This window comes from Amblyomma americanum, chromosome 2 (assembly GCF_052857255.1).
Source record: "Amblyomma americanum isolate KBUSLIRL-KWMA chromosome 2, ASM5285725v1, whole genome shotgun sequence".
NCBI classification, from domain to species: Eukaryota; Metazoa; Arthropoda; class Arachnida; order Ixodida; family Ixodidae; genus Amblyomma; species Amblyomma americanum.
The window spans coordinates 99,681,532-99,705,702 of record NC_135498.1 but is presented as its reverse complement, the minus strand read 5'-3'; the positions used below and the strand labels follow the sequence as shown (position 1 = coordinate 99,705,702).

At 45.9% G+C, this 24,171-nt stretch overlaps 1 protein-coding gene across 1 annotated transcript in view; it reads right to left on the bottom strand.

The window, feature by feature from the left end:
* The window catches only part of LOC144118868 (carbohydrate sulfotransferase 1-like), a 42,872-nt gene that overhangs the window by 5,131 nt on the left and 13,570 nt on the right, over positions 1-24,171 (bottom strand). The window contains exons 2-3 of the mRNA XM_077651654.1: positions 21,386-21,551; positions 9,430-9,983 (exon numbers count right to left, since the gene is read on the bottom strand). Coding sequence (XP_077507780.1) covers positions 9,430-9,983; positions 21,386-21,551 — 720 coding nt within the window. The remainder of the gene's footprint in view (positions 1-9,429; positions 9,984-21,385; positions 21,552-24,171) is intronic.

Genomic DNA, 24,171 nt, shown 5'->3' with positions numbered 1-24,171 from the left:
GCAGAATTGTTGAAGAACGTTCATCAATATCATTACGGGGGTTAGCTCAGCAGCAGGCTTGACAGGCCGCAGAGAGAAGGCGCACCAAAAACCAAGTCACCCAAACACTAGCTGCAGCACCCTCATCGTTGTCAACTGCCCAGCGACAGAACTACGTCCTCATCGCATCGCGACTGTGTACCGTAACAGTACCCCCTCCGCCCCGCGGAAGGAAGCACAGTCCTTGGGCGTCCTAAGGTGGTGGGTTCGAATGGTACGGTTTAAGACTGCGAAGTGCACAAGCTGTGTAGAGGGGGCCGCGGGGAGAGAGCAGTGGTGCAGGGGCGTGAGTTCGTAGGTCACATTGCTCAGACGCGTCGAGACGCGGTAAGGACGCACGTAACGAGGCAGTAGCTTCACAAACAGGGCCACAAGGCGCGCAGGGAGCCATATGAGTACGAGGGAGCCGGGAAGGTAGTGGGCGTCACGGTGATGAAGGTCGTAACGAGGTTTTTTTAGCAGTCTGAGAAGCGTCGAGACGATCCTGGGTGATTTGGCAAATGGCGTCAGCACAGGCAATGGCATCGCAAGCGTAACTGCTGGTATAAGGGCCATGAGGCAATAAGCTGTCAAAGGGTAGCAACGGGTCGCGGCCAAAGAGCAGGTAGAAAGGGGGAGTGTACGGTGGTGTCGTGGCGTGAGGAACTGTAGACGAACGTCACGAAAGGTTATCTGACGTCCCAGTCACAATGGTGGTCTAAGACATACATAGACAGCATGTCTGTCAAGGTGCGGTTAAGGCGCTCAGCAAGGCCGTTTGTTTGGGGGTGGTGGGCCGCCGAGAACTTGGGACGAGTGGAGCATGAGCGCGGAGGGTCGTGGACCACTTTAGAACGAAAGCAGGGGCCTCGATCAGTAAGATTTTGACGGGGAGCGCCATGAAGCAGTACAACGCCGTGGAAAATAAATTTTGCGTCATCGAAGGCACAGCTGGTAGGGATGGCGTGCGTTGTAGCGTACCTTGTAGTATAATCGGTCGCAACGGCAATTCACTTGTTCCCGGAAGTTGATGTGGGAAAAGGCACAAGCAGATATAGACCAATACAGAAAAATGGGTCAGTTGGCATATATTTAGGCTGAAGCTGGCTACTGGGTGGAAGCGGAAGCGTTTTCCGACGCCGACATTGATCGCAGGCTGTAACGTAGCCGCGGACAGGGCGGTAAAACCATGCCAGAAGAACCCTCTGCGCATGCTGCCGTAAGTGCGTGACACGCCGAGGTGCCCTGCAGTAGGAGCGTCATGAAGTCGGGCAAGTACTGTGGAGCAGAGATGGGTCGGGACGACGAGAAAGAGGTCGGCGCCATTAGGGTGCTTATTGCGACGGTACAAGGTGCCGTGATGCAGCACATACAGGCTGAGAGCAGGATCGGAAGCGTCGCTGAGGCGGCGGCCGATTATAGGGCGCAGATATGGTTCACGGCGCTGCTCGTGGCCGATGTACAGAAATTCGGATACGGACAAAACGCAATCGCCGGTATCACGGTTGCGGGAATCAGGAGGATGGACAGGATGGCGGGACAAATATTTGGTGCAGCTGGCCGGACTTGAAGGCGACAGTAAATGTGTATTCCTGCAAGCGCAAGGACCAGCGATTCAGACGGCCTGTATGGTTTTTAAGAGAGGACAGCCAACACAAGGCATGGTGGCCAGTAACTACGCGGAAGGGCCTCCAAAACAAATAAGGACGGAATTCCGTTAAGGCAATCGCACGATAGACTCGTGCTGGCGCTGCGCAAGGATGGCGCCAGTACCATGGCCACTGGCACCTGCGCGAGGTTCCGTATGCGTAAAAGGTTGAAATGGGTTAGCATAGGTGTAGCAGTGAGGGCCGCAACCTTGTGCTTTGAAGGCGCGAGCTTGGTCAAGGCCCTAGGAGAAAGGCACATCCTTCTTGAGGAGGGCGGTAAGGGGACGGGCCGTGTCGGCGAAATGCGGGATAAATTGGCCGAAATACGAGCAGAGACCAAATAAACTGCGCACATGGCTTGAGGAACGGGAGGTGGGGAACTCGCGAACGGCACGAACTTTGTCAGGGTCGGGCTTCACACCAGAAGCATCTACCATGTGGCCGAGGACATTAATTTGGCGCTGGCTAAAGCTGCACTTCTTGGAGTTCAGTTGGAGACCGGCAAGGCGGAAGGTGGCAAAGATAGTAGAAAGACGGTGTTGATGGCCTTCGAACGTGGGGGAGAAAACGAGAACGTCATCTAGGTAGCACAAGCACGTCATCCAATTGAAGCCACGCAGGAGTAAGTCCATCATGCACTCGAAGGTAGCAGGAGCGTTTCAGAGGCCGAAAGGCATGACTGAATTGCTACAGTCCATCGGGGGCGACAACGGCAATCTTCTCACGATCCCTTTCGTCAACAGCAATTTTCCACTAGCCGGAACGGAGATAAATAGAAGAAAACTAGCTTCCGCCTCGTAGGCAGTCGAGGGTGTCATTAATCCTTAGAAGAGGATATACGTCTTTTTTATCTGATTAAGATGGTGATAGTCGACAAGCGCCAGCTGCCATCTTTCTTTTTGACCAACGACACAAGGGACGCCCCAGGACTGCTACAGACTCGATAATGTTTTTCACCAGTATCTTGCCCACTTCTGTCTGGATGACATGGCGCTCAGGAAGGGAGACACGATAGGCCTTTCTGTGTGTGCGGTTGGCGTCGCCCATATTTATGCAATGTATCACGACAGTAGTTTGGCCGAGAGGACAATTCCTGAGGTCAAAGACGTCACTGTAACAAGCAAAAAAGGGTGTAGAGTGCTGGAGTGGTCAGGTAGCAAATGCGTTGCAATCATTTTAGAAGCAGGGTCCGGACGGGGAGCGGCCGAGCAGAGAAGGTCATGGAAACCATACTGAGGCTCAGCTGTGAGAAGAGAAACGGTGCATTCGGCCAAAGGAAATAGTTCAGCGAGCCCGATTACTCAGGGTAAAACTTAGGTAGAGAAACTGAAGTTCAGAAACAGAAGATAGGTGCGGTTGCCGGTTACGGTCAGGACGGTGTGTGGACGGATGACGTTGCGCTGAAGGACAACCTCCTTGACTGGGTAAATGACGTAGGCACCATCAGGAACGGGGGGAAACGGAGGCATTGGGACATAGACTGCAGCGATCCGTGGCAGGCGAGTAAATTCAGCGGCTCGTAAGCGGTGCGGCTTGCAAATGTCCTTTTAGAGCTGAGAAGCAGGTTCAAACGAAGAAGGCTAATAGAGCAATCAATTAACGCCACGTGGGTCGTTAAAGAGTCGATGCCGAGGATCACAACGTGGCACAGTGGCCGAGGGCAGTGAACAGGAAAGGTGTAGCACGACCGGCAATACAAACACGTGCAGTGCATATTCCAACGCAGCAGCATTTCTGTCGGCGACACGAAGGGCTGAGAAAACGATGTTGTCACAAACGTTTTCACACGACGGAAAAAGAAGACGCTCAAGACCGAAATCTGGTCTCCAGTGTCAATCAGAGCGGTAAGTGGTGCATCGTACACGCAGATATCGAGAAGATTGCAGCGAGGAGCGAGGATCACGAGAGTATTTCTGGACTGGGTCGTCAATGCAGCATCACCTCCGGGAGCTGCATCGGTTAGTTTTCCGAGTAAGAGAAGGGTGGAGTGGACGGGCGTTGAAGCTGCATCGAACAGGAGTGGCGGACCTGAGGTGAAGGCGAGCGGATGGACCTTCGCGGGGTCGGAGTGTCGAAAGCGTGTGAGAACTCAGCCCGGGAAAACATCTGGCCCTGTTCGTAGCGGCTGGACGATCGAAATTAGAGCTAGGTCCGTTGCGGGCACGGCAATCGTAATTAAAGCTAGGTTGAGGAGGCGAAAACCAGCAGCTGCGTCAGGGGCGAAAAATGTGGCTGACACGCGAGCAGGTGAAGACGATTGGCCAGTCATCCGAGGTGCGCCAATCCGCAGGATTCCGCTAGCGGTTACGCGGCGGAATGGTAGAAGTCGGTGAAGCAGCAGCAACCAGAGGAGCGATGGTTGGCGAACAGGCCGATGCAGAAGGCCGGCCAGAATTGATGCCCACCATCCCGAACTCCTGACGGACGACGGCCGGGATCAGAGCAATTGTGGCATCGGCTGCTTGAGGGGCGAAGGCGATGGGAGTCACAGCCTCCAGTCCCTTGCGTACATCTCGGGTTAAATTGACAGGATGGGACGGCTCTTGCACTGCTGGCAGGTCTTCGCAGGAGGATGTCGCCGCCGTGTTCGGAAGGCGGTTGAAACGGAGAGCAGTACGGAGGTGTCTGGCTTGCTCAAACTGCCGGCATACCTGGAGGACGGCATTGACCGTTGCGCAGTCTTTGCAGAGCAGCAGCTTAAAACCGTCATCAGCGATTCCCTTTAGGATGTTGCCTACCTTGTCGGTCTCTGACATGGCTCTGTCTACTTTACGGCAAAGAGCGAGGACGTCCTAGATGTAGGCGAGGTATGACTGGGTGGACGACTGGGCTCAAAAAGCAAGGTTTTTTTAGCGCCTGGTTTGCGTCCAATTGGATTGCAAAATTAGCCCCGGAGCTTATGCTTACAGGTGCCCCAAGAGGTAAGGTCTTCCTCGTGCGTCTCGAGCCAGACGCACGCAGTGCCCGCCAAGTAGACCACGTTACGAAGCGTGATGGTCATGTCCCAGTGGCTGTGCTTACTGAGACGTTCATACATGGCGAGCCACTTTTCGACATCGACGTCATCAGTGCCACAAAAGGTACCCGAGTCGCGAGGCTGCGCCACGACAGCGGTTGGAGCTTGGGGTGACACTGCGGCTTGAGGTGTGTCGAACGGCATAGCGATGGATTCAAGCTGACAACCACTGCGGAGGTCCAAGGCGTGGTCTTGGCGTACTACCCAGCACTCGCGACAGGCCGCAGACAGAAGGCGCCCCAAAAAACCAAGTCAAGGTTGCGAATACCTCCACAATTACATAATAGCTGCCGGCAGATTCCTTTCGTAATTGTATCCACAATTTTTGCATTTAAAAGATCTTTCAGTAATTTTCATGTATTCAATTCTCAGATCTTCTCTCTTTTTTGTTTGTTTTTCTGTCCCCCTTAATTATTCTGATATATTACCAAAAGCACAACTATTAGCGTGGCACAAGTTTACCCTCTTCTTTTTGGCTCTTCTCGCCGAAGCCTGGCCTATTTCCCGACGTGGTTACGTGCCATGGCACTAAAGTGGCTGGAATGCTGTTCCCCTATTCCCCTATTCCAGCCACTGTAATGACACCAAGGAAACAGCAACAACAAACCAATTCACCCAAGCACTAGGTGCAGCGTACTCGTCGTCGTCGGCTGCCCAAAGACAGAACAACATCCTCTAAGCCTGGTGAGTGGTAGAGAAGTGGATCGAACGTCAGAGCTTATTTAAGTTATGCAAGTGCTGCTCGGCACAACAGACGTCGGCACACCAGACGAAATGTGTAGAGGCGACGCTATGGACGCGAAGTTGAGAATGAATACACGAAAATAGGATGCCAGTCCGAGGCAAATGCGAACCTCTTTGGCACGGGACGGACGTGGGAAATGCAGAGCAGCCAAAACTTTATCTGGGTCAGGCCGTATTCCATCTTTGCTGACGACGTGGCCAAGCACTAATTGACTTGGAGAAGCGAAATTTTTGAATTTCTTCGTACTGAGCTGAAGGCCAGCGCCTCCACGCGCGCTTAAAACTTCGTCTAGGCGACTGAGGTGGTCAGCAAATGTCGAAAAGATTACGATACCGTCCAGGTATCAAAGGCAAGTTTTCTATATGAGGCCCCGTAGAACTGTATATGCGCTCAAACGTAGAGGGAGCGTTGCACAATCCAAAAGGAATAACGTTGAGTTCTTATAATTCATATGGGGTGGTGAAGGCTGTATTTTCTTTTTCATCAACATGCATGGGTATTTTCAAATAACCGGATGGCTGATCGAGGCTGGTGAGAAGTTCGACTCCTTGTAATCAGTCAAGGGCGTCGTCAATGCAAGGAAGTGGCTATAGTACACCCTTGCCAGTTAACTAGTTGAGACCACAATAATCGACGCAAAAACGTACTGAACCAACCTTATTTTGTACTAACACGATAAACGATGACCAAGGACTGGACGAAGGACGTATGATGTGACAATTCCGCCTGTCAGTGACATTGGTCTCGATAATCTGGCGTTCGGAACTAGACAATCGGTACGGGTGGCGAAGAACGATACCAGAGCCATCAGTTTCGATCCGATGGGTGGCTGCAAATGTTTGGCCTAAAACTGCAGAATGGGCGTCAAATGAAGAGGCATGCTTCACTGCGGGTACCAAGGCTTATGCCTCGTCCGAGGTGAGGTCGGCGCATGTAGTAGCGTAAAGTTTCCCACTAAATAATATGGTTGCGCTGCTTTGGAAGGCGCGAGAAGCGTCATACGCTGAGCGCTGGCGATTTAAACGGCACAAGATGCTTGGCGCAGAAGAATAGACTGAAAATGTAGTGTTAGAGGAGGCCAGTGGAGGCGAACCGCATGAAAAACAGAGAAGCAAAGTAACAATAAAAATTCCTCGGGACATAGAGATCAGGCTTGATACAACCAATGCGTCCTCGTTGGCATTGTGGGCGGAGACAAGGGGAATGAGATCGTCGCTGCCAGGATGGAGAACACAGCGGCTGTAACCAAGCGATGAGGTGTCCAGTAAGATATGTCCCAGATGTCAGTTTCAGTAACCTCGAGAGATTGTTGGAATGTAATAACAGCGGAAGCTGAAGAAAGAAAATCCCAGCCAAGAATGAGTTTATGAGCACAGGAAGAGAGCACAGCGAGTTCGAAATGACGGCGGATGCTGTTAATAGTGATCGGAGCGATGTACTGTATGGAAGGATGTATCTGAGACTGATGAGCAGCATATAAACCGAAGCAGGGTGCACGGACTTTTTAAAATGTAAACACACGTCTGATAGGACAACGGAAAGAGCGGCGCCGGTATCAATCAATGCTTCAACAGAAGTTCCTTCAACTTATATGAACAACATATTGGACAGAACCGAATGAAGAGATGTAGAATGAGCTGACGGATAGCGGCAGCGCGATACACTTAGTGTCGGAGCTCGGTCAGGAGGAGTCGGTGGGAAGGGGTGTGACGAGGATCGCGATACTCGTAGTTGGGCCGGTACGGAAACTGCGGGTACGTGTCTTGGCGGAGGTCACAGTTTCGCCGGCGACAGACACGGCTGGCATGGCCAGGAATCTCGCAGTAAAAACAAGTGGGATGGAGTGGACAGGGACGCCATACAAGAGGACAACCAGGGGCAGGAGGTCTGGAAGAAAGAGCGGCGAGGTTGCGCACCACATATTAAAAACTGGATGGCAGGTAAGGTGACGGTGGTGGCGCAGCAACCTCAGCATACGTTGGAACGCATCGAGGGACAGGTGGCTCTTGACTGCAGTAGAGCGTGAAGGATGCCCGCTCTTCCTTGATCATAACACGCAAACAGGAGGAAGGAGGAGGAGTTGGAAAACCAGCACGCGACGATCGCGAAAAACGCAGCGAATCAGCGTGCGCAAGTCGGCATCTGTAGAAGGGCGTGAATCCCAGGTCTCTTCAAGTCGGTACGACTGCAGGTCGTCCAGACGAGTGCTGCGAATGCCTAGTATCGTGGATGGGTTCTGTGCTGCGAGAGCATTGAAGGCGAACCAGTTGATGCCTTTCAGGACATGGCGAACGCGGTCGGCCTCATCCATAGACTTGTTCACATGGCAGCAAAAAGCAAGCACGCCCTCAATGTAGGTTGTTTAATACATTCCTGGAAGCTGAACGCGAGTGATCAATTTTTTGTAGACTGCAGGGCCAGCGCCGGTGGTCCCAAAAATCTGGCGAATCTGCGGCTTGAAGTGAGACCAGTCGGCAATAGCCTCTTCATGTTTCGTCAAACAAGTCTAGGCCACATCGGACAAATAAAATGAGATAAGCTTCATTGAAGCCCCCCAGCGGTTGAAGCTGCTCATGCCTCGGATTGCTTCATCCAGTCTTCAACGTCATCGCTTCGGCAGGTGCTAACCGTCCAGCAGGCTGGGCCGGCGGCCGTGGTGTAGGGGTTTCGTTGAACCCAAGCTTCGGTGGAAAGGTCGGGGCTGAGAGGAAGTAGGCTTGCAAAATTCATTATTAAGAACATAGAACGGGCGTCCATCGCATATGGTACGCTCAACGTGAAAACGAACGAAGCAATTTGGGAAAAAATAAAATTTAGATGCCATTAAACAGAAAGAGTTTTAAATGAAGAACATATATAGGGTCCCTGACAGATGCTTCTCCTGGGCAAAATGGAGGTCAACGTTCAACACTCGCCGTTTCAATCGCCACTCACCTTTAAGTGCAGGTATTTTATTTTAAGTTTAAACTTCTTACACGTCCTAAGACAGATAGAGAATGAGGTGTGCAAAGGAAAACAGGAAAGGAACTGTTCGGCGGGAATGTAAGAAATTTTGTGTAATGGCCTAAAATTGTTAAATATAGTAACATAGAAATATCCGAATTTGTTTAATGATTACACCGGGGACTAGGGAATTCATACTGTTCATCTAGAAGAATCACACGAAGCGAAAAAACCAGCAGAGAATGTCATTACTACTGTTATCCAGTTAAGTCGGCACGAAAATGTCTGAGCATATGCTCCCAGGCTCCCGCGTATATCCCTCTATTCATTTATTGCAGCAGAAGTATTATGCGTGTGACTTGCTAACGGCGCGGTGATGAGGCGTCCCTGTCAAGCCACCACATCAGCGGCCCTAGTGGGGCGCACAAAACTAGCACTCGCAATGATGAAGTGGGAGGAGAACACACGAAGGGGAGAGCCAATCAGATTTGTTCGCTGCACCACGCTGTCGACGTCGTGCGCCAGATGAGCTCCTACTGGGCCGCGCTGCGTTTATTCTAGTTCGAGCTTCAGCTTGCGATGGATGCGCCCAGTCCTTCGGTTAGAGAAGAGGTTGCGACAGTTCGGCACGTGCTGAAGTGCGGGGAACGGGAGAGTGAATAGGGAGTGGCCGAAGTGGGAGCGAAGCAGAAAAGATGCGATGATCCAGTGGTGCGATCAGCCGTATTAGAAATTAGAAATAGGAAATACGAAGCGCAAATGGAGGTATAACGGTTGACACACTGCTGGTGCAGATTTGACGCATCACACTGAAAGATCGAGCGTGAATTTTGTGGGCGCGATATCACTAACTTCAGTTTATTATCTGAGGCGCAATCCTGTCGTCTCTTCTTTCAACATGAGCCTCATCATTTAGTTTCCATCCTTAGCTCAATACTCTTATAAGAAGATGAGGAGAATGCTTACTGAATATAACTGCTACATACTTTCTTTTCATGTATCACCTCAAGCTCCCAGTCTTTGCGCTTTGTATATATATAAAACCATGCCACAAATACCTGTGCGACGGAGAGCCTTGTGAACTTGAAAACTTGAGTTTCAGCCCTTGAACACAGAGCGCTGATGTGGCCTGGGGATGAGCACGACTGTCCCTGTCCACAAACGTCAGCCAGGAACCGGTTGTGCTGGTATTCCTCGCGGTTTTCTAGCCAGAGCGTGAACAAAGGTGCATTGTACATCCGGCACCGAACGAGCTCGTCAAGTAGCGCGAAGGCGAGTCGTTGTCTCCCGGGGCGAATACGACACGCTCGTGTGAATTGCTGCAGGGGTTCGAAGTGGAAGTAGGTCTTCGGACCCGAAGAAAGGAGTTCGCCGAAGAATGACGATCCAGATCTGTAGTAGGCAACGATGAGCACTATTCGAACGCTGGTGGCCGGGACAACAGGATACTCTTTCAGGGTCCTTTGAAAAGCGGCTGGCAGTGGACCGTCTAGCGACGAGTCCGAAATGGCGTCTTCCGGTAGTTCAGAAGTATCGTTGGTTGAGAACCATGGGCCACTTGTGTTTTGATTTCTTTGAACCAGTAACCTTGTTCGCTTTGTGTACGTAGAAACTGCAAAGAAAAAAAAAACGGGAGAATTTTTGTCCTGGATAACGCAAGAGATTTCCATGACGCTTGAAAGCATGGTTCACAATGCTCGATAACAATAAGAGATTCTATAATAATGAAAGATTTCATCGACTTGGATATAAATCACATATTGAAGAAATTGGACAAAACGGTTAGCACACTACAATTACTCCGCTCCTAATTGCAGCCGAAATATACATGCCAAAAGGGACGTGGTTTGACATGGGCATTGACAGTATAGTAATGCGAATACTTAAAAATAACGTCTGAACTAGGCAGTGCTGTTGCCTTTTCGCGTTACCGCGCGTCTCCATGCATTGTCTTGAAGGTTAGGCGCCAATGAAGTCTCTAAAGTTAATTTTTGGGTGTCAAAAGAAATGCACACATGTTCAGTACATGCGCATGTCAGATACCTTAGGCTATCCGCCATAATCAATTTGTGCCGTCGTTCATAAGAGGGCGGCAAAAATTCCCTGTGCTCTTCCGTGAGAGCAGCAACGGGCACTTTCTCGTCTTTTAAGTTTTAAGTATGTATTCGATAGAGATTCTGATGAATGATAATTAAAACTCTTTTAAATGGACCTTTTTGGCACTCTTCTGGAGGAGGAAAAGCCCATTGGTCGCTCATGCAGGGTAAAAGGGCATAATAGTTTGAGATAAGGTCTTACTGAAAACTCTCTATGCTACCGTGTTCCTTTTCACAGCTTGAATCAGCCCTTTTATCAACACTCGTATTGGCCCTCTTTATACTAGCGGAAAGCATGTCTTTAGCAGAACGAGTAGAAACAAGAAACCTCAGAACTCGATAAGCACACTACTGAGCACTTCCGATGGTGGGACGCAAACGAAAATTTAACAAAACAGATGAAGCCAACAAATAACGCAGCTAAACATAGAAGATGAAGTGCGCTAGATAACTAAAATGATTAAAAAAAACGGGGATGAGCAAGAAAGGTGAAGCCAACAAAAAACACGGCTTAAGTTAAAAAAATGAGATGCAGTAAAATTTTCGTTCGCGTACCCGGTCACTTTTGTGTTTTCATTGCGTGTTTTTTTCTTGCCACTACGCCTTTCTCATTTTTCACGACGTTTGATTTTTGTTGATGTGTATGTTTTGGTTCAATGTTATCGGACTCCTTCTTGCAAATTCCGTTAGTCAAACCGCACCACTATTTCACGTGTTCTAGGTTTTTCTTTGACTTGGTAAAATATATTTTTTTTGTCTCATCTTGTTCTGGTTTTATCATGCCCTGTTCAGTTCTTCGGCAGTGTTTCGGTGTTCTTGAATAAAGTTGAAGTTCGGCGCCTTTGGCGTCATCTTCTATGTCTTCTGTCCGTGTTTTTTAAGCGCTGTCAACAAAAGAATGGATCACCACAAACTAGCCCGACAACTATGAGTTCAAATGACAGTTTAGAGCGGCTGTGGTTTCTTACAACGAACTGAGGTCGCATATCAAACGTCATTAAGAAGCCATTTTATCACTCAGCTCCCATGTCATTTTGCCACTACTTGTCATATTATTTCTGTTGCAACGAGTGCATAAACCTTTCGCCGCTTATCGGCGCCTGTGTTTTGGGTTTATATGCAGTGTTTCGGTGTTCTTGAATAAAGTTGAAGTTCGGCGCCTTTGGCGTCATCTTCTATGTCTTCTGTCCTTGTTTTTTAAGCGCTGTCAACAAAAGAATGGATCACCACCAACTAGCCCGACAACTTCTCCTATGAGCTGAAATGACAGTTTAGAGCGGCTGTGATTTCTTACAACGAACTGAGGTCGCACATCAAACGTCATTAAGAAGCCATTTTATCACTCAGCTCCCATGTCCGCTTTTTGCGCAAGAGCACCGTAAAACCTTAATGCACCTTTGGAATGCGCCGCTTTTTCTCGCGAACAAGAAAGTTACTAACAATATCCTCTTTACTAACGACTCAGCATATTCTTCTCTATTCTCACTGACTTTGATAGGCGAAGTAGTGGAAAGTTCAATGCGTAGCAATTACACGAGAAAAAAAAAATCTTCGCCACCTGGCGTACCAAACGGGAAAACGGAGTTCGTCATTCTCATATAGTCCCCACTTTGGCAAGTCTTGCTTTAGAAGAGGATTACTAAGCAAGGCTCGTGACTGCGCTTCCGGATGTACAATTGGTGTCGAACATCTCTGTGCTCCCCGATATTTAAAATGCATTTAAACACATAGGTTAGGAATATATTACAAATTGAAAACTCGTAAAATTAAATACTTAATTATTTCGTATTAGTCGTACACGCATAATTCCCATCAATTAGATATTATTTACGTTGCCGTCTTTAGTAAATAATGCTCGCTTTAAGGAAATCTCTAGGTTCGTGTTTGCTAAATGTATGCTACTGAAACTTTCACAGGAAGTTTCCCACGGTTTTTCTACGCTCAGTGCCGAATTTCACAGCCGAGAAATGTTTGGTGTGTGCGCAAGCAAATTTTAATTTTCCCGTTTCGTCCCTTACAAACAATTCATAAGACAGTCTGAAGACTGTCCACAGACTTCTTTCAATAAAATCCATAAAATTTCTGCACAAAAATCCTAGAGAGCAGTCTATAGGCAATACAACGGTTAAAAACAGTTTATAGACAATCTATAGATTTATGGCCATACACTTTTAGTGTACTTTCGCCTATAGACAGTCTATAGACTATAAATCGACAAAAAGAAATATATATAGGAAGTCAATAGAGCCTAAAAGAAGTCTATAGACTGCCTATAGACAATTTTTATAAGGGGTGGCCTCGGTCGGAACGACCCCTGCGGGCAACTTTGCTTGTCTGACTTCATGAGGGGCGCGTCCGTCGATATTCAAGCTGCGTTTCCTGAAGGAAAATTTTCGGGTTTGTTTTCGGTCATTTCAGACTTATAAAGGCGGTTACTTGCATTCGCCAGTCTTTCCAATAACTGTTCATACGACAGGATTTAGGACAATATCTTTGACGTACTGCAATCTTCGAAAACCAATTTAGGCCTCGGCTGTACAGTTCAGGCGCGTTTTAAATGGTTTTGCTTCGTTCATTGAAAAAACGAAAATTCTTTGGATCTAAGGCAAGGAGGTCCGAAACTTAAAAACCGGAAGTGAACTGCTTCTGGGGTGGCCTTTAATGCGCCGTAACCAGCAAAAAATATATCATTACTGATTTATTTTTCTGCTATTATTTCTTGTTCACACGGTACCAACTTTTCTTGCAGGGAGTATCCTGAAGCATCACATTTTATCGCCTAGAGTTTACTTCTCTTTCCACCTTTCACTCCCTAATCATGCAGTTTGTAGAGTTCTAGAAACTACGGAAACATGGTCGACAAGGGAGGTTGAACGTACGGCATCGTTATATAATAGTCCTACAATATGCAACGTGCACTTAAAGGAAAAATGAAAGTGCATTAATTTGTTATTCTTAGGAAGAAGAGATTTTGCAGCTCTTTCCGGGTATGGTGTTCAGTGTCCCTCAGTAAAAGGCGTATTTAATGCTGAGAAAATTGAATTTATTGTTTTCCCGCCACCTGTTTCAAAATGTGACGTCAACACCGAAAAGGACTCCGTGATCAGCACACTGAAGTCAGCGGTGGTGTAGCCGAAACTCCGGAGGCCGCACCCAAAAAAAACTCTGTAGACGCACCGCAGTTTGATTCCTAATACGACCGGTGATGTCGACACCTGCATGACATTTGTTGCCTTTAACAGCTTATGAAAGCTCCGCTTAAAATTAAAACTAGCGTCTTCGTCGCTGTAACGCCACAATCCATCGATACAGGCCAATTAAGCTTGCTTTGAGGTCATGTTTTATGGTTAATGGTGATCATTCATAATAAGGGGCAATAAGGGGCAAGCGAAGCCATACGGCTACAAAGTAGAGCGACTGCTCCGGTGAAGCGGTGGTCCCGGGTTTCGAATTACGGACCGAGGCGAATTTTTTTTAACTCCGAATTTTCCGAAAAAGATGTACAGCTTTCCTCTGTAGCCATCTGGCTGCGCTTGGGTGGATGCCAATGAGTAATTGCGCCCTTATTACAAATTTACTCCACCTTGGGGGCTTGCCCTAAACATTTGAGATTTTTCATCGCAAAAGGAACTTCAGATTTTTAGGAGCAGACTGCAATGAGTAGAAAAGTAGTAGCTTCCTCTTTAATTTTTTTTTATCTCTCCCTATTCTCTCTTAGGTAGTTCGCATGTCCCTCCGAACATTATAGATGTGTCTTTTGGCGAAGTAAAGAAAAATTTAGTTGATGTTTCTCTTCTTTGTCATTTCTTGAACCTCTATTCTCTTTATAATAACGTGAATTTCAAACTGACGTGCATTTCTACCTTACCTTAACATGTACAAATTCTCTCGTAGTTACCTATGCTAATAAAATCTGAGAAAAATTGAAGGGAATTTTAGCACCTCGTAAGGGCCATCTCATCTTATCGGAACTTTCAAACCTCGCACAAGGTAGCATGCTAGTCCTTCGTGAATTTGTATGCAACATACTTCATATTATTACTGGAATAATTCGAGCTTTTCTCCTTCATTCATAATCACCGTCATAGCTCTGACGTTTCAAAATATATGTATTATATTATGACTGGTAAAGTGCTACCTTTTACTTGCCAATGTCAATTGAAAAATGATCAAATTATTATTGTCCTTCAAATACACCCTTTGTCGACATTTTTGTTTTCGCAGAATGTATGATGATTGTGAAAAACCTCACAACTATAAAATTTTGTTATCGACCTTTTTAAACACTCCCAATTATTGCTAGAAAACCGCCATATTTTAGGCCTTGTCATAGGGGAATGCTTGCGGATATTTGTTGAAGGAAAGCGAATTCTGAGATCAAAAATATATTAAAAGCAATCAAAAACAGTAGGTGATTTCGTGAAACAAAAATAAAGAATTAAATCTTTAGTGTCTTTCACTGGTAGTGAAGAGTATGGAAATGTTTCTTTATTGGATCATTGGCTATTGATAACAGCCCAAGTGCGGGGCTAAACTGGACATTGGAGCCGCCCAAATTTGGGCAACAACACATGCACTCAGCGTTAGTCAAATATCCCCCCCCCCCCCCCCCCCCCCGCCCAGAGCCGTGACAATTTGCTTTTCCTCCCGCAAGAGGTTGTGCCGCCACCTCAGACAGCAGCTTTCGTCCCCTTCCAATCTTCCGGCATTCGATTGCGGTTTTTTCACATCATAACTGCACCGGACACACCCGATGTGTTTCAGCTTTTTCGTAAAGGCCGTAAACACGAACGAGGAGTTGGTTTGCTTACTCTGATAACCCGATTTATCATATGCCGTAATACATGACTCTTCTCACCTCGAAATGTTATGGCCCAAATGCCAAGCTGCACCTAACATTGTTTTATTCGGGGTTTGTTACAGGCCACCTCATAACAGCATTGATTTTATCCATGAGCTGAATAATGTACAAAATCAACGGATCGCAAAGCACCCGAATTCACATATCCTCCTTTATGGTGCTTTTAATTTTGCGAATATTAATTGCATAATAAAACAGCGCCCACTGTTAACAAAGGCGAAGCAAGGAAATTCTTAGATTTTTGTAACAACCTCGGCGTCACTCAAGTTCTACTAGGCACTACTCACGTAATACAAAATCGTTCAAATATTCTAGATCTTTTATTAGCGAAACACCCAGACAGCGTTCAGCACATTACACACCTACGGGAAATTAGCGGCCACAAAGTAATTCACGCTATGGTGGTCCTTACACCAAGCTCGCTCTAAAATACAATAAAACCATCCGTCTTTACGACAAAGAAAACTTTGACATGATAAATAACGAACTTAATGCGTTTTTTCAAGTCTTTGCCTCAAGTTTTCATTCCCTAAATATTCAATATAATTGGTCATTATTTAAAAATAATCTAGAAAATCTAATCCAAAAATTATTTCCCTAATTCAATTTGCGCGGTGAGTCATAGAAGCCAAAGTTCACTAAAACTCTTAAACGCTTGGAGAACAAAAAGAAGCATTTTTGCCATTCAGCCAGCTTCACAGGGATGCCTAGCGCACGACAAAATTACGGCGAAGCCGAAAAATCTTATCTCGCCGCTATTCGTAACGCCAAGTATACCTTTTTCTACTAGAACTTGCCTAATATGCTCACTAGTAACCCCAGAAATTTCTGGAAAGTCATAAACCCTCATCATACGCCAGAGATAACCCTCACATATTTATCAGGCTCAGCCACCCGTGAGGCTGAGTGCGCTACCATGTTTAATATCGCCTTCTCACCTGTCTTTAAAAAAATAAACTGAAAGGTGTTTTCCTATGCCGTCGTCAAAGATAGATCGTTCTATGATACCAATCGCATTCTTGTCATCCGGTATTTCGTCTCTAATTGAAATCAGGAAACATTCACCTTCATCCGGCATTGACAATTGTAAATCGAAACTTCTGAAGAATACGAGGAAGATTTTTGCGGAATTTTTGTGCTTGCTTTTTTCACAGTCACTTTCATGAGGTGAACTACCAGACGACTGGAAAAGCGGTAAGGTCGTTCTAGTCTTCCAATCGGGTAAAAAAATTGATCACTTAATTACCGCCCGATTTCCTCTACTAGGGTGCCCTGCAAAAACATGTAACACGCCATCTATAGAAATTTCATCACATTCGTCGACTCTGAACTCTTTATCATTCTTCACAACACGGCTTTCGAAAAGGTTTCTCATGTGAAACTCAGCTTGCAATCTTTATTCACAACCTGCATGCTAATCATGATTCTAACCTAAAGACCGACGCCATATCCTAGATTACGCGAATGCTTTCGACAAGGTGCCATATAAATGGTTACTAGTAAAACTTTCGTATTTGAACCTGCACTTCGATATCTTAAAATAAATAGAGGAATTCTTGCCTAATCGCTCATGGTTTGTCACGGTAGCGTCAGGTTTCCCTCGGGGGACTGAACTCGGTCCGCTTCTATTGTCAATCTACATAATAACTAGCCAACCAATGTATGTTGTAATATTCGCATGTTCGCTGACGACTGCGTTGTTTATCGCTCAGTTACTATTGTCTTTGACCAAACATGTCTTCAAGACGACTTAACAGCATTCAGAAACGGTTTGCCGATTGGTTAATGGGACTGAACCCTCATAAATGTAAGCGCGCGTCTTTCCATCGCCGGCGTAACCCACTTGATCTTCCTTACGTAATCGCTAATGTCGATGTGCAGTCTGTTCCATCATAAAAATACTTAGGCATCCCCCTATGTGACGACTTGTCCTGGAGTGCACACGTAGCTCGTAACATTTCGACTGCTAATAAAACGCTTGCATTTTTACGACGTCATAACCGTCACATCCCTAAACTTGCAAAACTATTAGCTTGTAAATTCATTGTCAGACGAAAATTAGAATATGCATCACCCATTTGGAACCCACATCATGCTTACCTTATCAATGCACTTGGATCGGTACAAAAAAGACTGGTCAGATTAATGCATTCTTCATATTCTTACGATATCAGTGTATCAGCACTGAAAGCGGAATGCGGCGTATTATCCCTCTTAGTTCTTCGCCGTATTGCCTCCCTTAGGTTATTTCATAACTTTTTCCATATTTCACATTCACATAGCTGCCCATCCTACCTTGCCCCTCCGGCCCGCATACCTCACAACACTCGTCATGCTTTTCAATTTTCCCGACCACCTGCCCGTACTGTTACTTTTGCCGCTTCATTTTTTTCCCGTGCTGCTGCAGACTGGAAGACTAACACAGCAACATCGAAGCCATCCCGTGCTCATAAACTTAGCCGGAAATGTCGCCGGTCACCTTCTGTTGTGCTAACTACTCGTTCCCCATGATATTGTACCAACCTCTTATGTAATACCCCTCACCGAGTCTTTAAGATATTAAAATGAAATGAAATAAAAGAAAAACGTATTGATCCCACGCACAGTCATGGACGCAGCGGACACTTGCACGCACGCGCGGGTCCAGATCCTTTCTCCACAACCAGTGCGTCTTCCGTTTGGCTATAAAACTCGCGAGATTTGGCGACTTTGTTACCGAAACTGTCTCGGCCGTTTCTGATTTTTCCCGAACTGCATCCGATGTGCTCAGTTGCGACCGTTGATCAAGTCGCTGCCCTCTCCCGATCGACGAGCAATGCTGTACGTTCTCACGGTTCATGCCCGAGTGTTCGATTTTACCTGGTGCGGATCTCTTTCATCTTTTTCAGCCTCAGCCATGCAGCATAAAATTAACACGGGGAATGCGAATCCCACTCGCCAGAAAGCGCATCCAGTCTATGCGGCTGAGCACCTAATCATTCGCCAGCCATTCGGGAGTCTTCCAGTCCGTGGGCCGCGCCCGTGAGGAAGAAAGACAATTCATGGCGATTTTGCGTAGATTATCTGATCTTCATTGCGGTTACAAAGAAGGACGTGTACCCTTTAACGCGCATGGATGTCTGTCGACGATCTTCAATCGGCGTCATACTTCTCATCCTCTTATCTTCGATATGGGTATTAGAAAATACCGATGCATACATCAGACCGAGAGAAAACTTTCGTGACCCCCGACTGCCTCTTAGAAGTCCACGTAACGCCATTTGGATTGTGTTCGGCTAGCGACATTCGAATGTTTCATAGATACGGTCTTCCGTGAATTAAAATGGGATATCCGCATGCGCTATTTGGAGGACGTCATTATTTTTGGCGAAATCTTTTAAGAGCACATTTAACACCTCGGTATTGTTCTCAAATGCATCAACAAAGCAGGACTCATGTTAAATCCTTGAGTACTGCCACTTCGAAGAGCGGTAAACTCTCGTTCTTGTATTCCTCGCGAGTAAGGACGGAATCCTGCCCGATGCGCTTAGGATTGCTGCAGTTCGGGATTTTGAAAACTCAGAATCTGTGAAAGGCCTTCGGACTGTCCTTGGACTGTCGTCATATTTGCCTGGCTATAACTACCTCCACTTCCTGCCTTACGATCCGAACGCCAAGAGCTTTACAGAGCGAACAAACGGAACCTTGATTATGTTGTCCATGTACGCTGCATCGATCATCGGAACTGGGACGCCGTGCTATCATTTCTTCTTCAGGCATAAAACACCGCGAAGCATGAGGTCACCGGCAATTCCCCTTTCTACCTGCTCTAAGTCAGGATCCCGCGCGCTTTTCTGTACACCACCTTCTCTTTCTCGTTTCAGATGCGGCTGTAGAAATCCCATCAGTGAATTTCAAGGCATCGGGAATGCTCCGCTAGACTCTCTTGAACAGCTTATCAGTAAGGGATTTGTAGAATACTGTAAAATATACCACAAGCTTCGTCCTCAAGGCTGCCACATTCACTAACTTGTCTCTGCTTGCGTAGCTTCCTGCTGATGTTGGAGAACACTTCTCCAGCAAGGCAACAAGCCTCATGCCGAAAAAAGGGATGCACCCAGTACACGCAGGCCTTCTCTTCCTCAAGCTCCTTGATAACTTGTAATAAACAGCCAGATGTATTAAATAGAAACCTCACTTCCTTTTTCACAAGACCTGGCTTGGACTATGAAGACAAGACAGGCACTGTGAGCTTATTGCTCTTTTTCTGGAGGCGCCGTGACTCTTGCTAAAGACAAACGGTGACTATAATACTCCGGGACACAGGCGAGGGCCTCAGTAACAGAAAACCACCTAGAGGAGTTCACTGTGGAAACCCAATTTTTTGAAGACCCTACCGGTGGCACAGACTGTTGAAACTTCGCGTACTTCTCGTCCAACTCACCAAGTTTCATTCCTTCGGCGATTGAAATGGTAGCAACGTAACAATGATCTTGGAGCGCAGTGCCTTATAGTCATTATTTTTCCCCAGAAGTTTGCTCACAGCTTTTGCCTCTTTTATTCCGAGTCAGCGAAAAGGAAGCACAACGCAGAAAAGTACTTTTCGAAAACTTCTTGCAAAAACACAACAGCGGAACAGCATTACAAAACTTAAGTACCTGCGGATCGGCCCAAGACGTGTTCTGTTACATAGCCTCAGGTTAAATTGAGGTTACCAGTACGGCAACCGCCAGAGTGGGAGCGCGTGTTTGGCGTCTCGTCGAGAGTCAAGAAAATGGGATGGCTGTCGCATAGATCCCTCAGTGCAGACAGGTACTTTGCGAAAAATTGGGCAAGTACTTGTGGTACATAATGTGACTAGAACGCGCCGGGCGGATAGCGGGACTCAAGGTGCAGAACAGCTCTCTAAACGGTCCGTTAGTCTTCTTGAGGGATGCCGGCTTTGCAGAGAGCTGAACAGAATCTACGCACTGCGTTGTTGCCATGATCTTTCCTTTCTAACACATGTGTGCTGCATTGCTCCGTGGAGCTCTTGTAGAACACGTACGCAGCCCTAGCAGAATTGTTACACTTTATAACTTAACTTATGCAGCCTCGTTATGTAGAAAGAAGTGTGCGCCGAAAATATCATGCAGATCTAGTTCTTGCAACCTAGAGCAAAAACGAAGTAGCGGTTAAGCAAACTTGTTTATAATCCCCATGAAAACCCTTTTGTTGTAGTTGTGCCGCTTTGATGACATGTTATCGCTGACACCAAAGGTTTTTTTTTTTCCATCTTCTACGCTGACTGCATAAGCCAACACTTGAAGACAACTGATGGGTCCGAACAGGTACCAAAATATGAGCATTTCTTAAAATAAACAAATTAATATTTCCTTTTGTCACCCTGATCATATTTTGATTTCTCTTAGTAAAGCTTGGAGTTCGATACGAAGACGTGGTCGCCACGACATGACAAACGGAGGTCGTGTATTACTATTAGGGCACCACTGCGCACCAAATCAAAGCGGCGTTTGACGCGAATATGCGTGTGTGCCTATGCGCGAATAGGGGCGGGTGGCAGTTCTAGATGACTGTACGCACTAGTCGATAGCAGGAAAGGGTGCCTAGAGACGGCTAGCAGCAGAAATCACACGCAAGTCGCAACCGAGCTCGCCGCCTTCTGAATTGGGGTCTGACTGCCATCTCTAATGGGGCCTGCTTGTTGAAGGATAGACGAATGACCGCGCGACATTCGCTGTTTTCTGGGAGCTGAAGGGATCAAGATTGCGTTGGCTTCTGAGCGCAATTCCCGGAGACAGTGCTCCCTTCAAAACACAATGCTATATCCCTGTAGTATTCAGAGCGGATATTAGAATTCTGAGTGCGTACTGCTGCATTTCAGTGCCTTTGAAAGAATGGACGGGAGGTTTTTTTTTTTACGAAAGCGGTTCACGGCTACCATGAACGTATATTATTTCTGGATTGTTCGATTTTTATTCGATTTCTATTTTTAAGACGATGACGCTTATCAGTGTTTTCGATTAAAACTGTAAAGTCTGTGGCCTAATTATGAGCTGAGATTTAAAGATTTGTTACCTTGCAGTGCTTGAGTTGAGTGTTTTGACTGCAAGCAAAGGCAGTCTTTTGATATTTCTTCTGACCAATGTTTGCAAGTGATATAGAAGAGTACCACGAAGACTATTGCAAGCATAAGGTATACGACGCTTCGTTTCATGGAATTCGTGAAGGCGTTCAACCTCATCTGTAAGCAAAAGAAAAAAATGAAAGCAGCATTTCAATATCAATCGTCTATTTTCAGTAAACAGTTGAGACAAATCACGAAAACATATTGGAAAGAAAGCATTACCTCTCAGCGGCAAGGCTCTCCGGTGTAGGCATGAAGAACATCTGACCTCTTTTTACGAAACATTGCTTCTGTTTACGAGAACGCTAGGAAAGGATAAATAGGAATTTTGTGTTCGAATCAATTACTAAATGAATAATTGCTTATTAGTTTACGAAGAAAGTTCGTATTAATAAATATAGACTAATAACAATAAAGTGTATCTTGGTAAAGGTACTAGAAAGCTCTACAAAAACAGAATATACAATTTTCCTCACAAAGAAATATTCTTGCCATGCTAGATTCTCGTGTGCTGTGCGATGCTAGTTCACGTTAAAGTACCCAAGGTGGTCGAAATTACCCTGAGCCGTCCACTACAATGTGCCTCATAGCCTGAGTTGCTTTGGAACTTTAAAGCCCATAAAAACAAAAAAAGACAATTTTCAAAGTTCAGCAATGTGCGCCAAAAGGTGTGGTTCCGTAAAGTTCCTGAGCCAATTGAAAAACAGAATAACGCAAAGCAAAAATTGGAGGGGACACTTCGACTTCGCATTAAGGTTATGAGGCGACAGCTTTAGTGCGTTGGTGCTCATATATGTGGAACTAGCCATTCTCGACTTTACATTCATATATCCTTAGGAGCTCTCATAACTCCCCTAACGCAGTGGCGCCGCGGTAAAGCGAAGACCCTGCGATGGCAGGTGCTGCTCTGGGTGGGGCTGGTGCGACACAGGTTGCTGCTCCTGGGAAACTTCTGGCGACCAATCATTTATATAACTTCCACCTGCCACTGTAATCAGTTTGCTGGGCAGGTTTTCATGACGTCACAATGTCGTGTGACCTAGGTAGCCTACCAAGGCTGCTTCTCTAGGGAATTTTCGCTCACAACGCCAACGACTATGACGCCCACACAATGTCACACCTAATATCTATCTGACTCATGATATTCTCCGATCAACCAGCAGTCATCACAGCCTTAGTGTTAAGCCATACTCCGCCCGTACTAATAATTTCAAACACATCTTTTTTCTTCGCACTATTGAGCATTGGAACTTAATTTCTGGCATAACGCGGTCGCCTCTATTAAGCTCATCTTTAAGAACTATCGTTGCCACATGATGTTTTCTTCTGTGTTCACAATGTTTGCGCTTTGTATTCAAACATGTTAGATGTAATCTTTTTGTGTTTGTTGTACGTGGCCGTTTTTACACGAATTGTTATAACCCCACTCCTGCAATAGCCGCAATAGGGGCTGCAGTACGTAAAAATAATAAAAAACAAAATAGAAAATGATGACGCGCGAGAAAGAGTATGAAGCAAAGAGTGATATCTTTTTTCTGAGTATTGCGGAATCTCCGGCACTGGTAAATCAATTCAACGTTCCTTTAAACAACTCTTCCGTTTCTTTCCGATTCATATGAATCGTTTTCAGTATGAATTTTGTTTTACAGACGACTTCCAGTAGCGGCACTTCTGTTTCAGCTCTTTTTTGTTGCCCTGCTTCGCAACGCAATATGAAGTGTGGTCGTTTACTTATGTTCACGAAACATGTCCGATACTCAGAAATCACCGTCAGGTAATTGTCACACACCATTCATTAATTAGTTGCTTTTAAACTATATACATCAATATTCGTCGGGTACCTTGACATTAATCGCTGCGCATCGAGAGCAGATTAAAACGCATTTTCGCAAAACGCAGAGCAGGTCGCACAGACAATGTATAGAAGACACTTAACACTGTAATTAATAGTGCATTAGAAGCGGTAACTAATATAGTTAAGGATGGGACAGAAATTCAAGGCGCTGACTTAGTCAACGCATTCAATGACTTCTTTCTGTCAGTTGGTGACCCTAGCACCAGCACTTCTGACATAAACTATATGAATGACCGAAGTAATCCAACCATATTTCTAGAGCAAGTCTCAAATAGTAAGGTTGTAGCCACTTTTTTAGCCTTGAGCAATAGCGGAGCCGCGGACTCGGGCAATATTCAAATGAAGCCTGTAAAACACGTAATTGATTTACTAGCACCTTCTCTTGCCCATATTTTTAATATTAGTTTGTCGACGGGAATTTTTCCCAGAAGCATGCAAATTGCGAAAGTAAAAGTTGTATTTAAAAAGGATAAAAGAAATGATTTGTCCAACTGCCGTCCTATATCGATTATACCTGTGTTTTCCAAGCGTTCGGAGAAAATAATTTTGAAACGCCTGACTTCTTTCACTGACCGCTTTAACTTGATAAGCTCCTCACAGTATGGTTTTCGCAAAAACAAATCTACTGAGCTCGCACTACTCGCACTAAAAAGAATTCATTTTAGGAAAATTTGAAATCAGAATTGTGGTACTTGGGCTTTTTCTGGGTTTCTCAAAAGCCCTCGACTTAATTAATCATAAACTTCTGCTACAAAAACTTGATCAGTATGGCATAAGAGACATCGCTAACAAATTAATTATGTCCTACTTGCAACACCGTTCTCAATTTGTCGTCATTGAAGGAGAACATCGATAAAATTCATTAAGGCAGGTGTACCACAG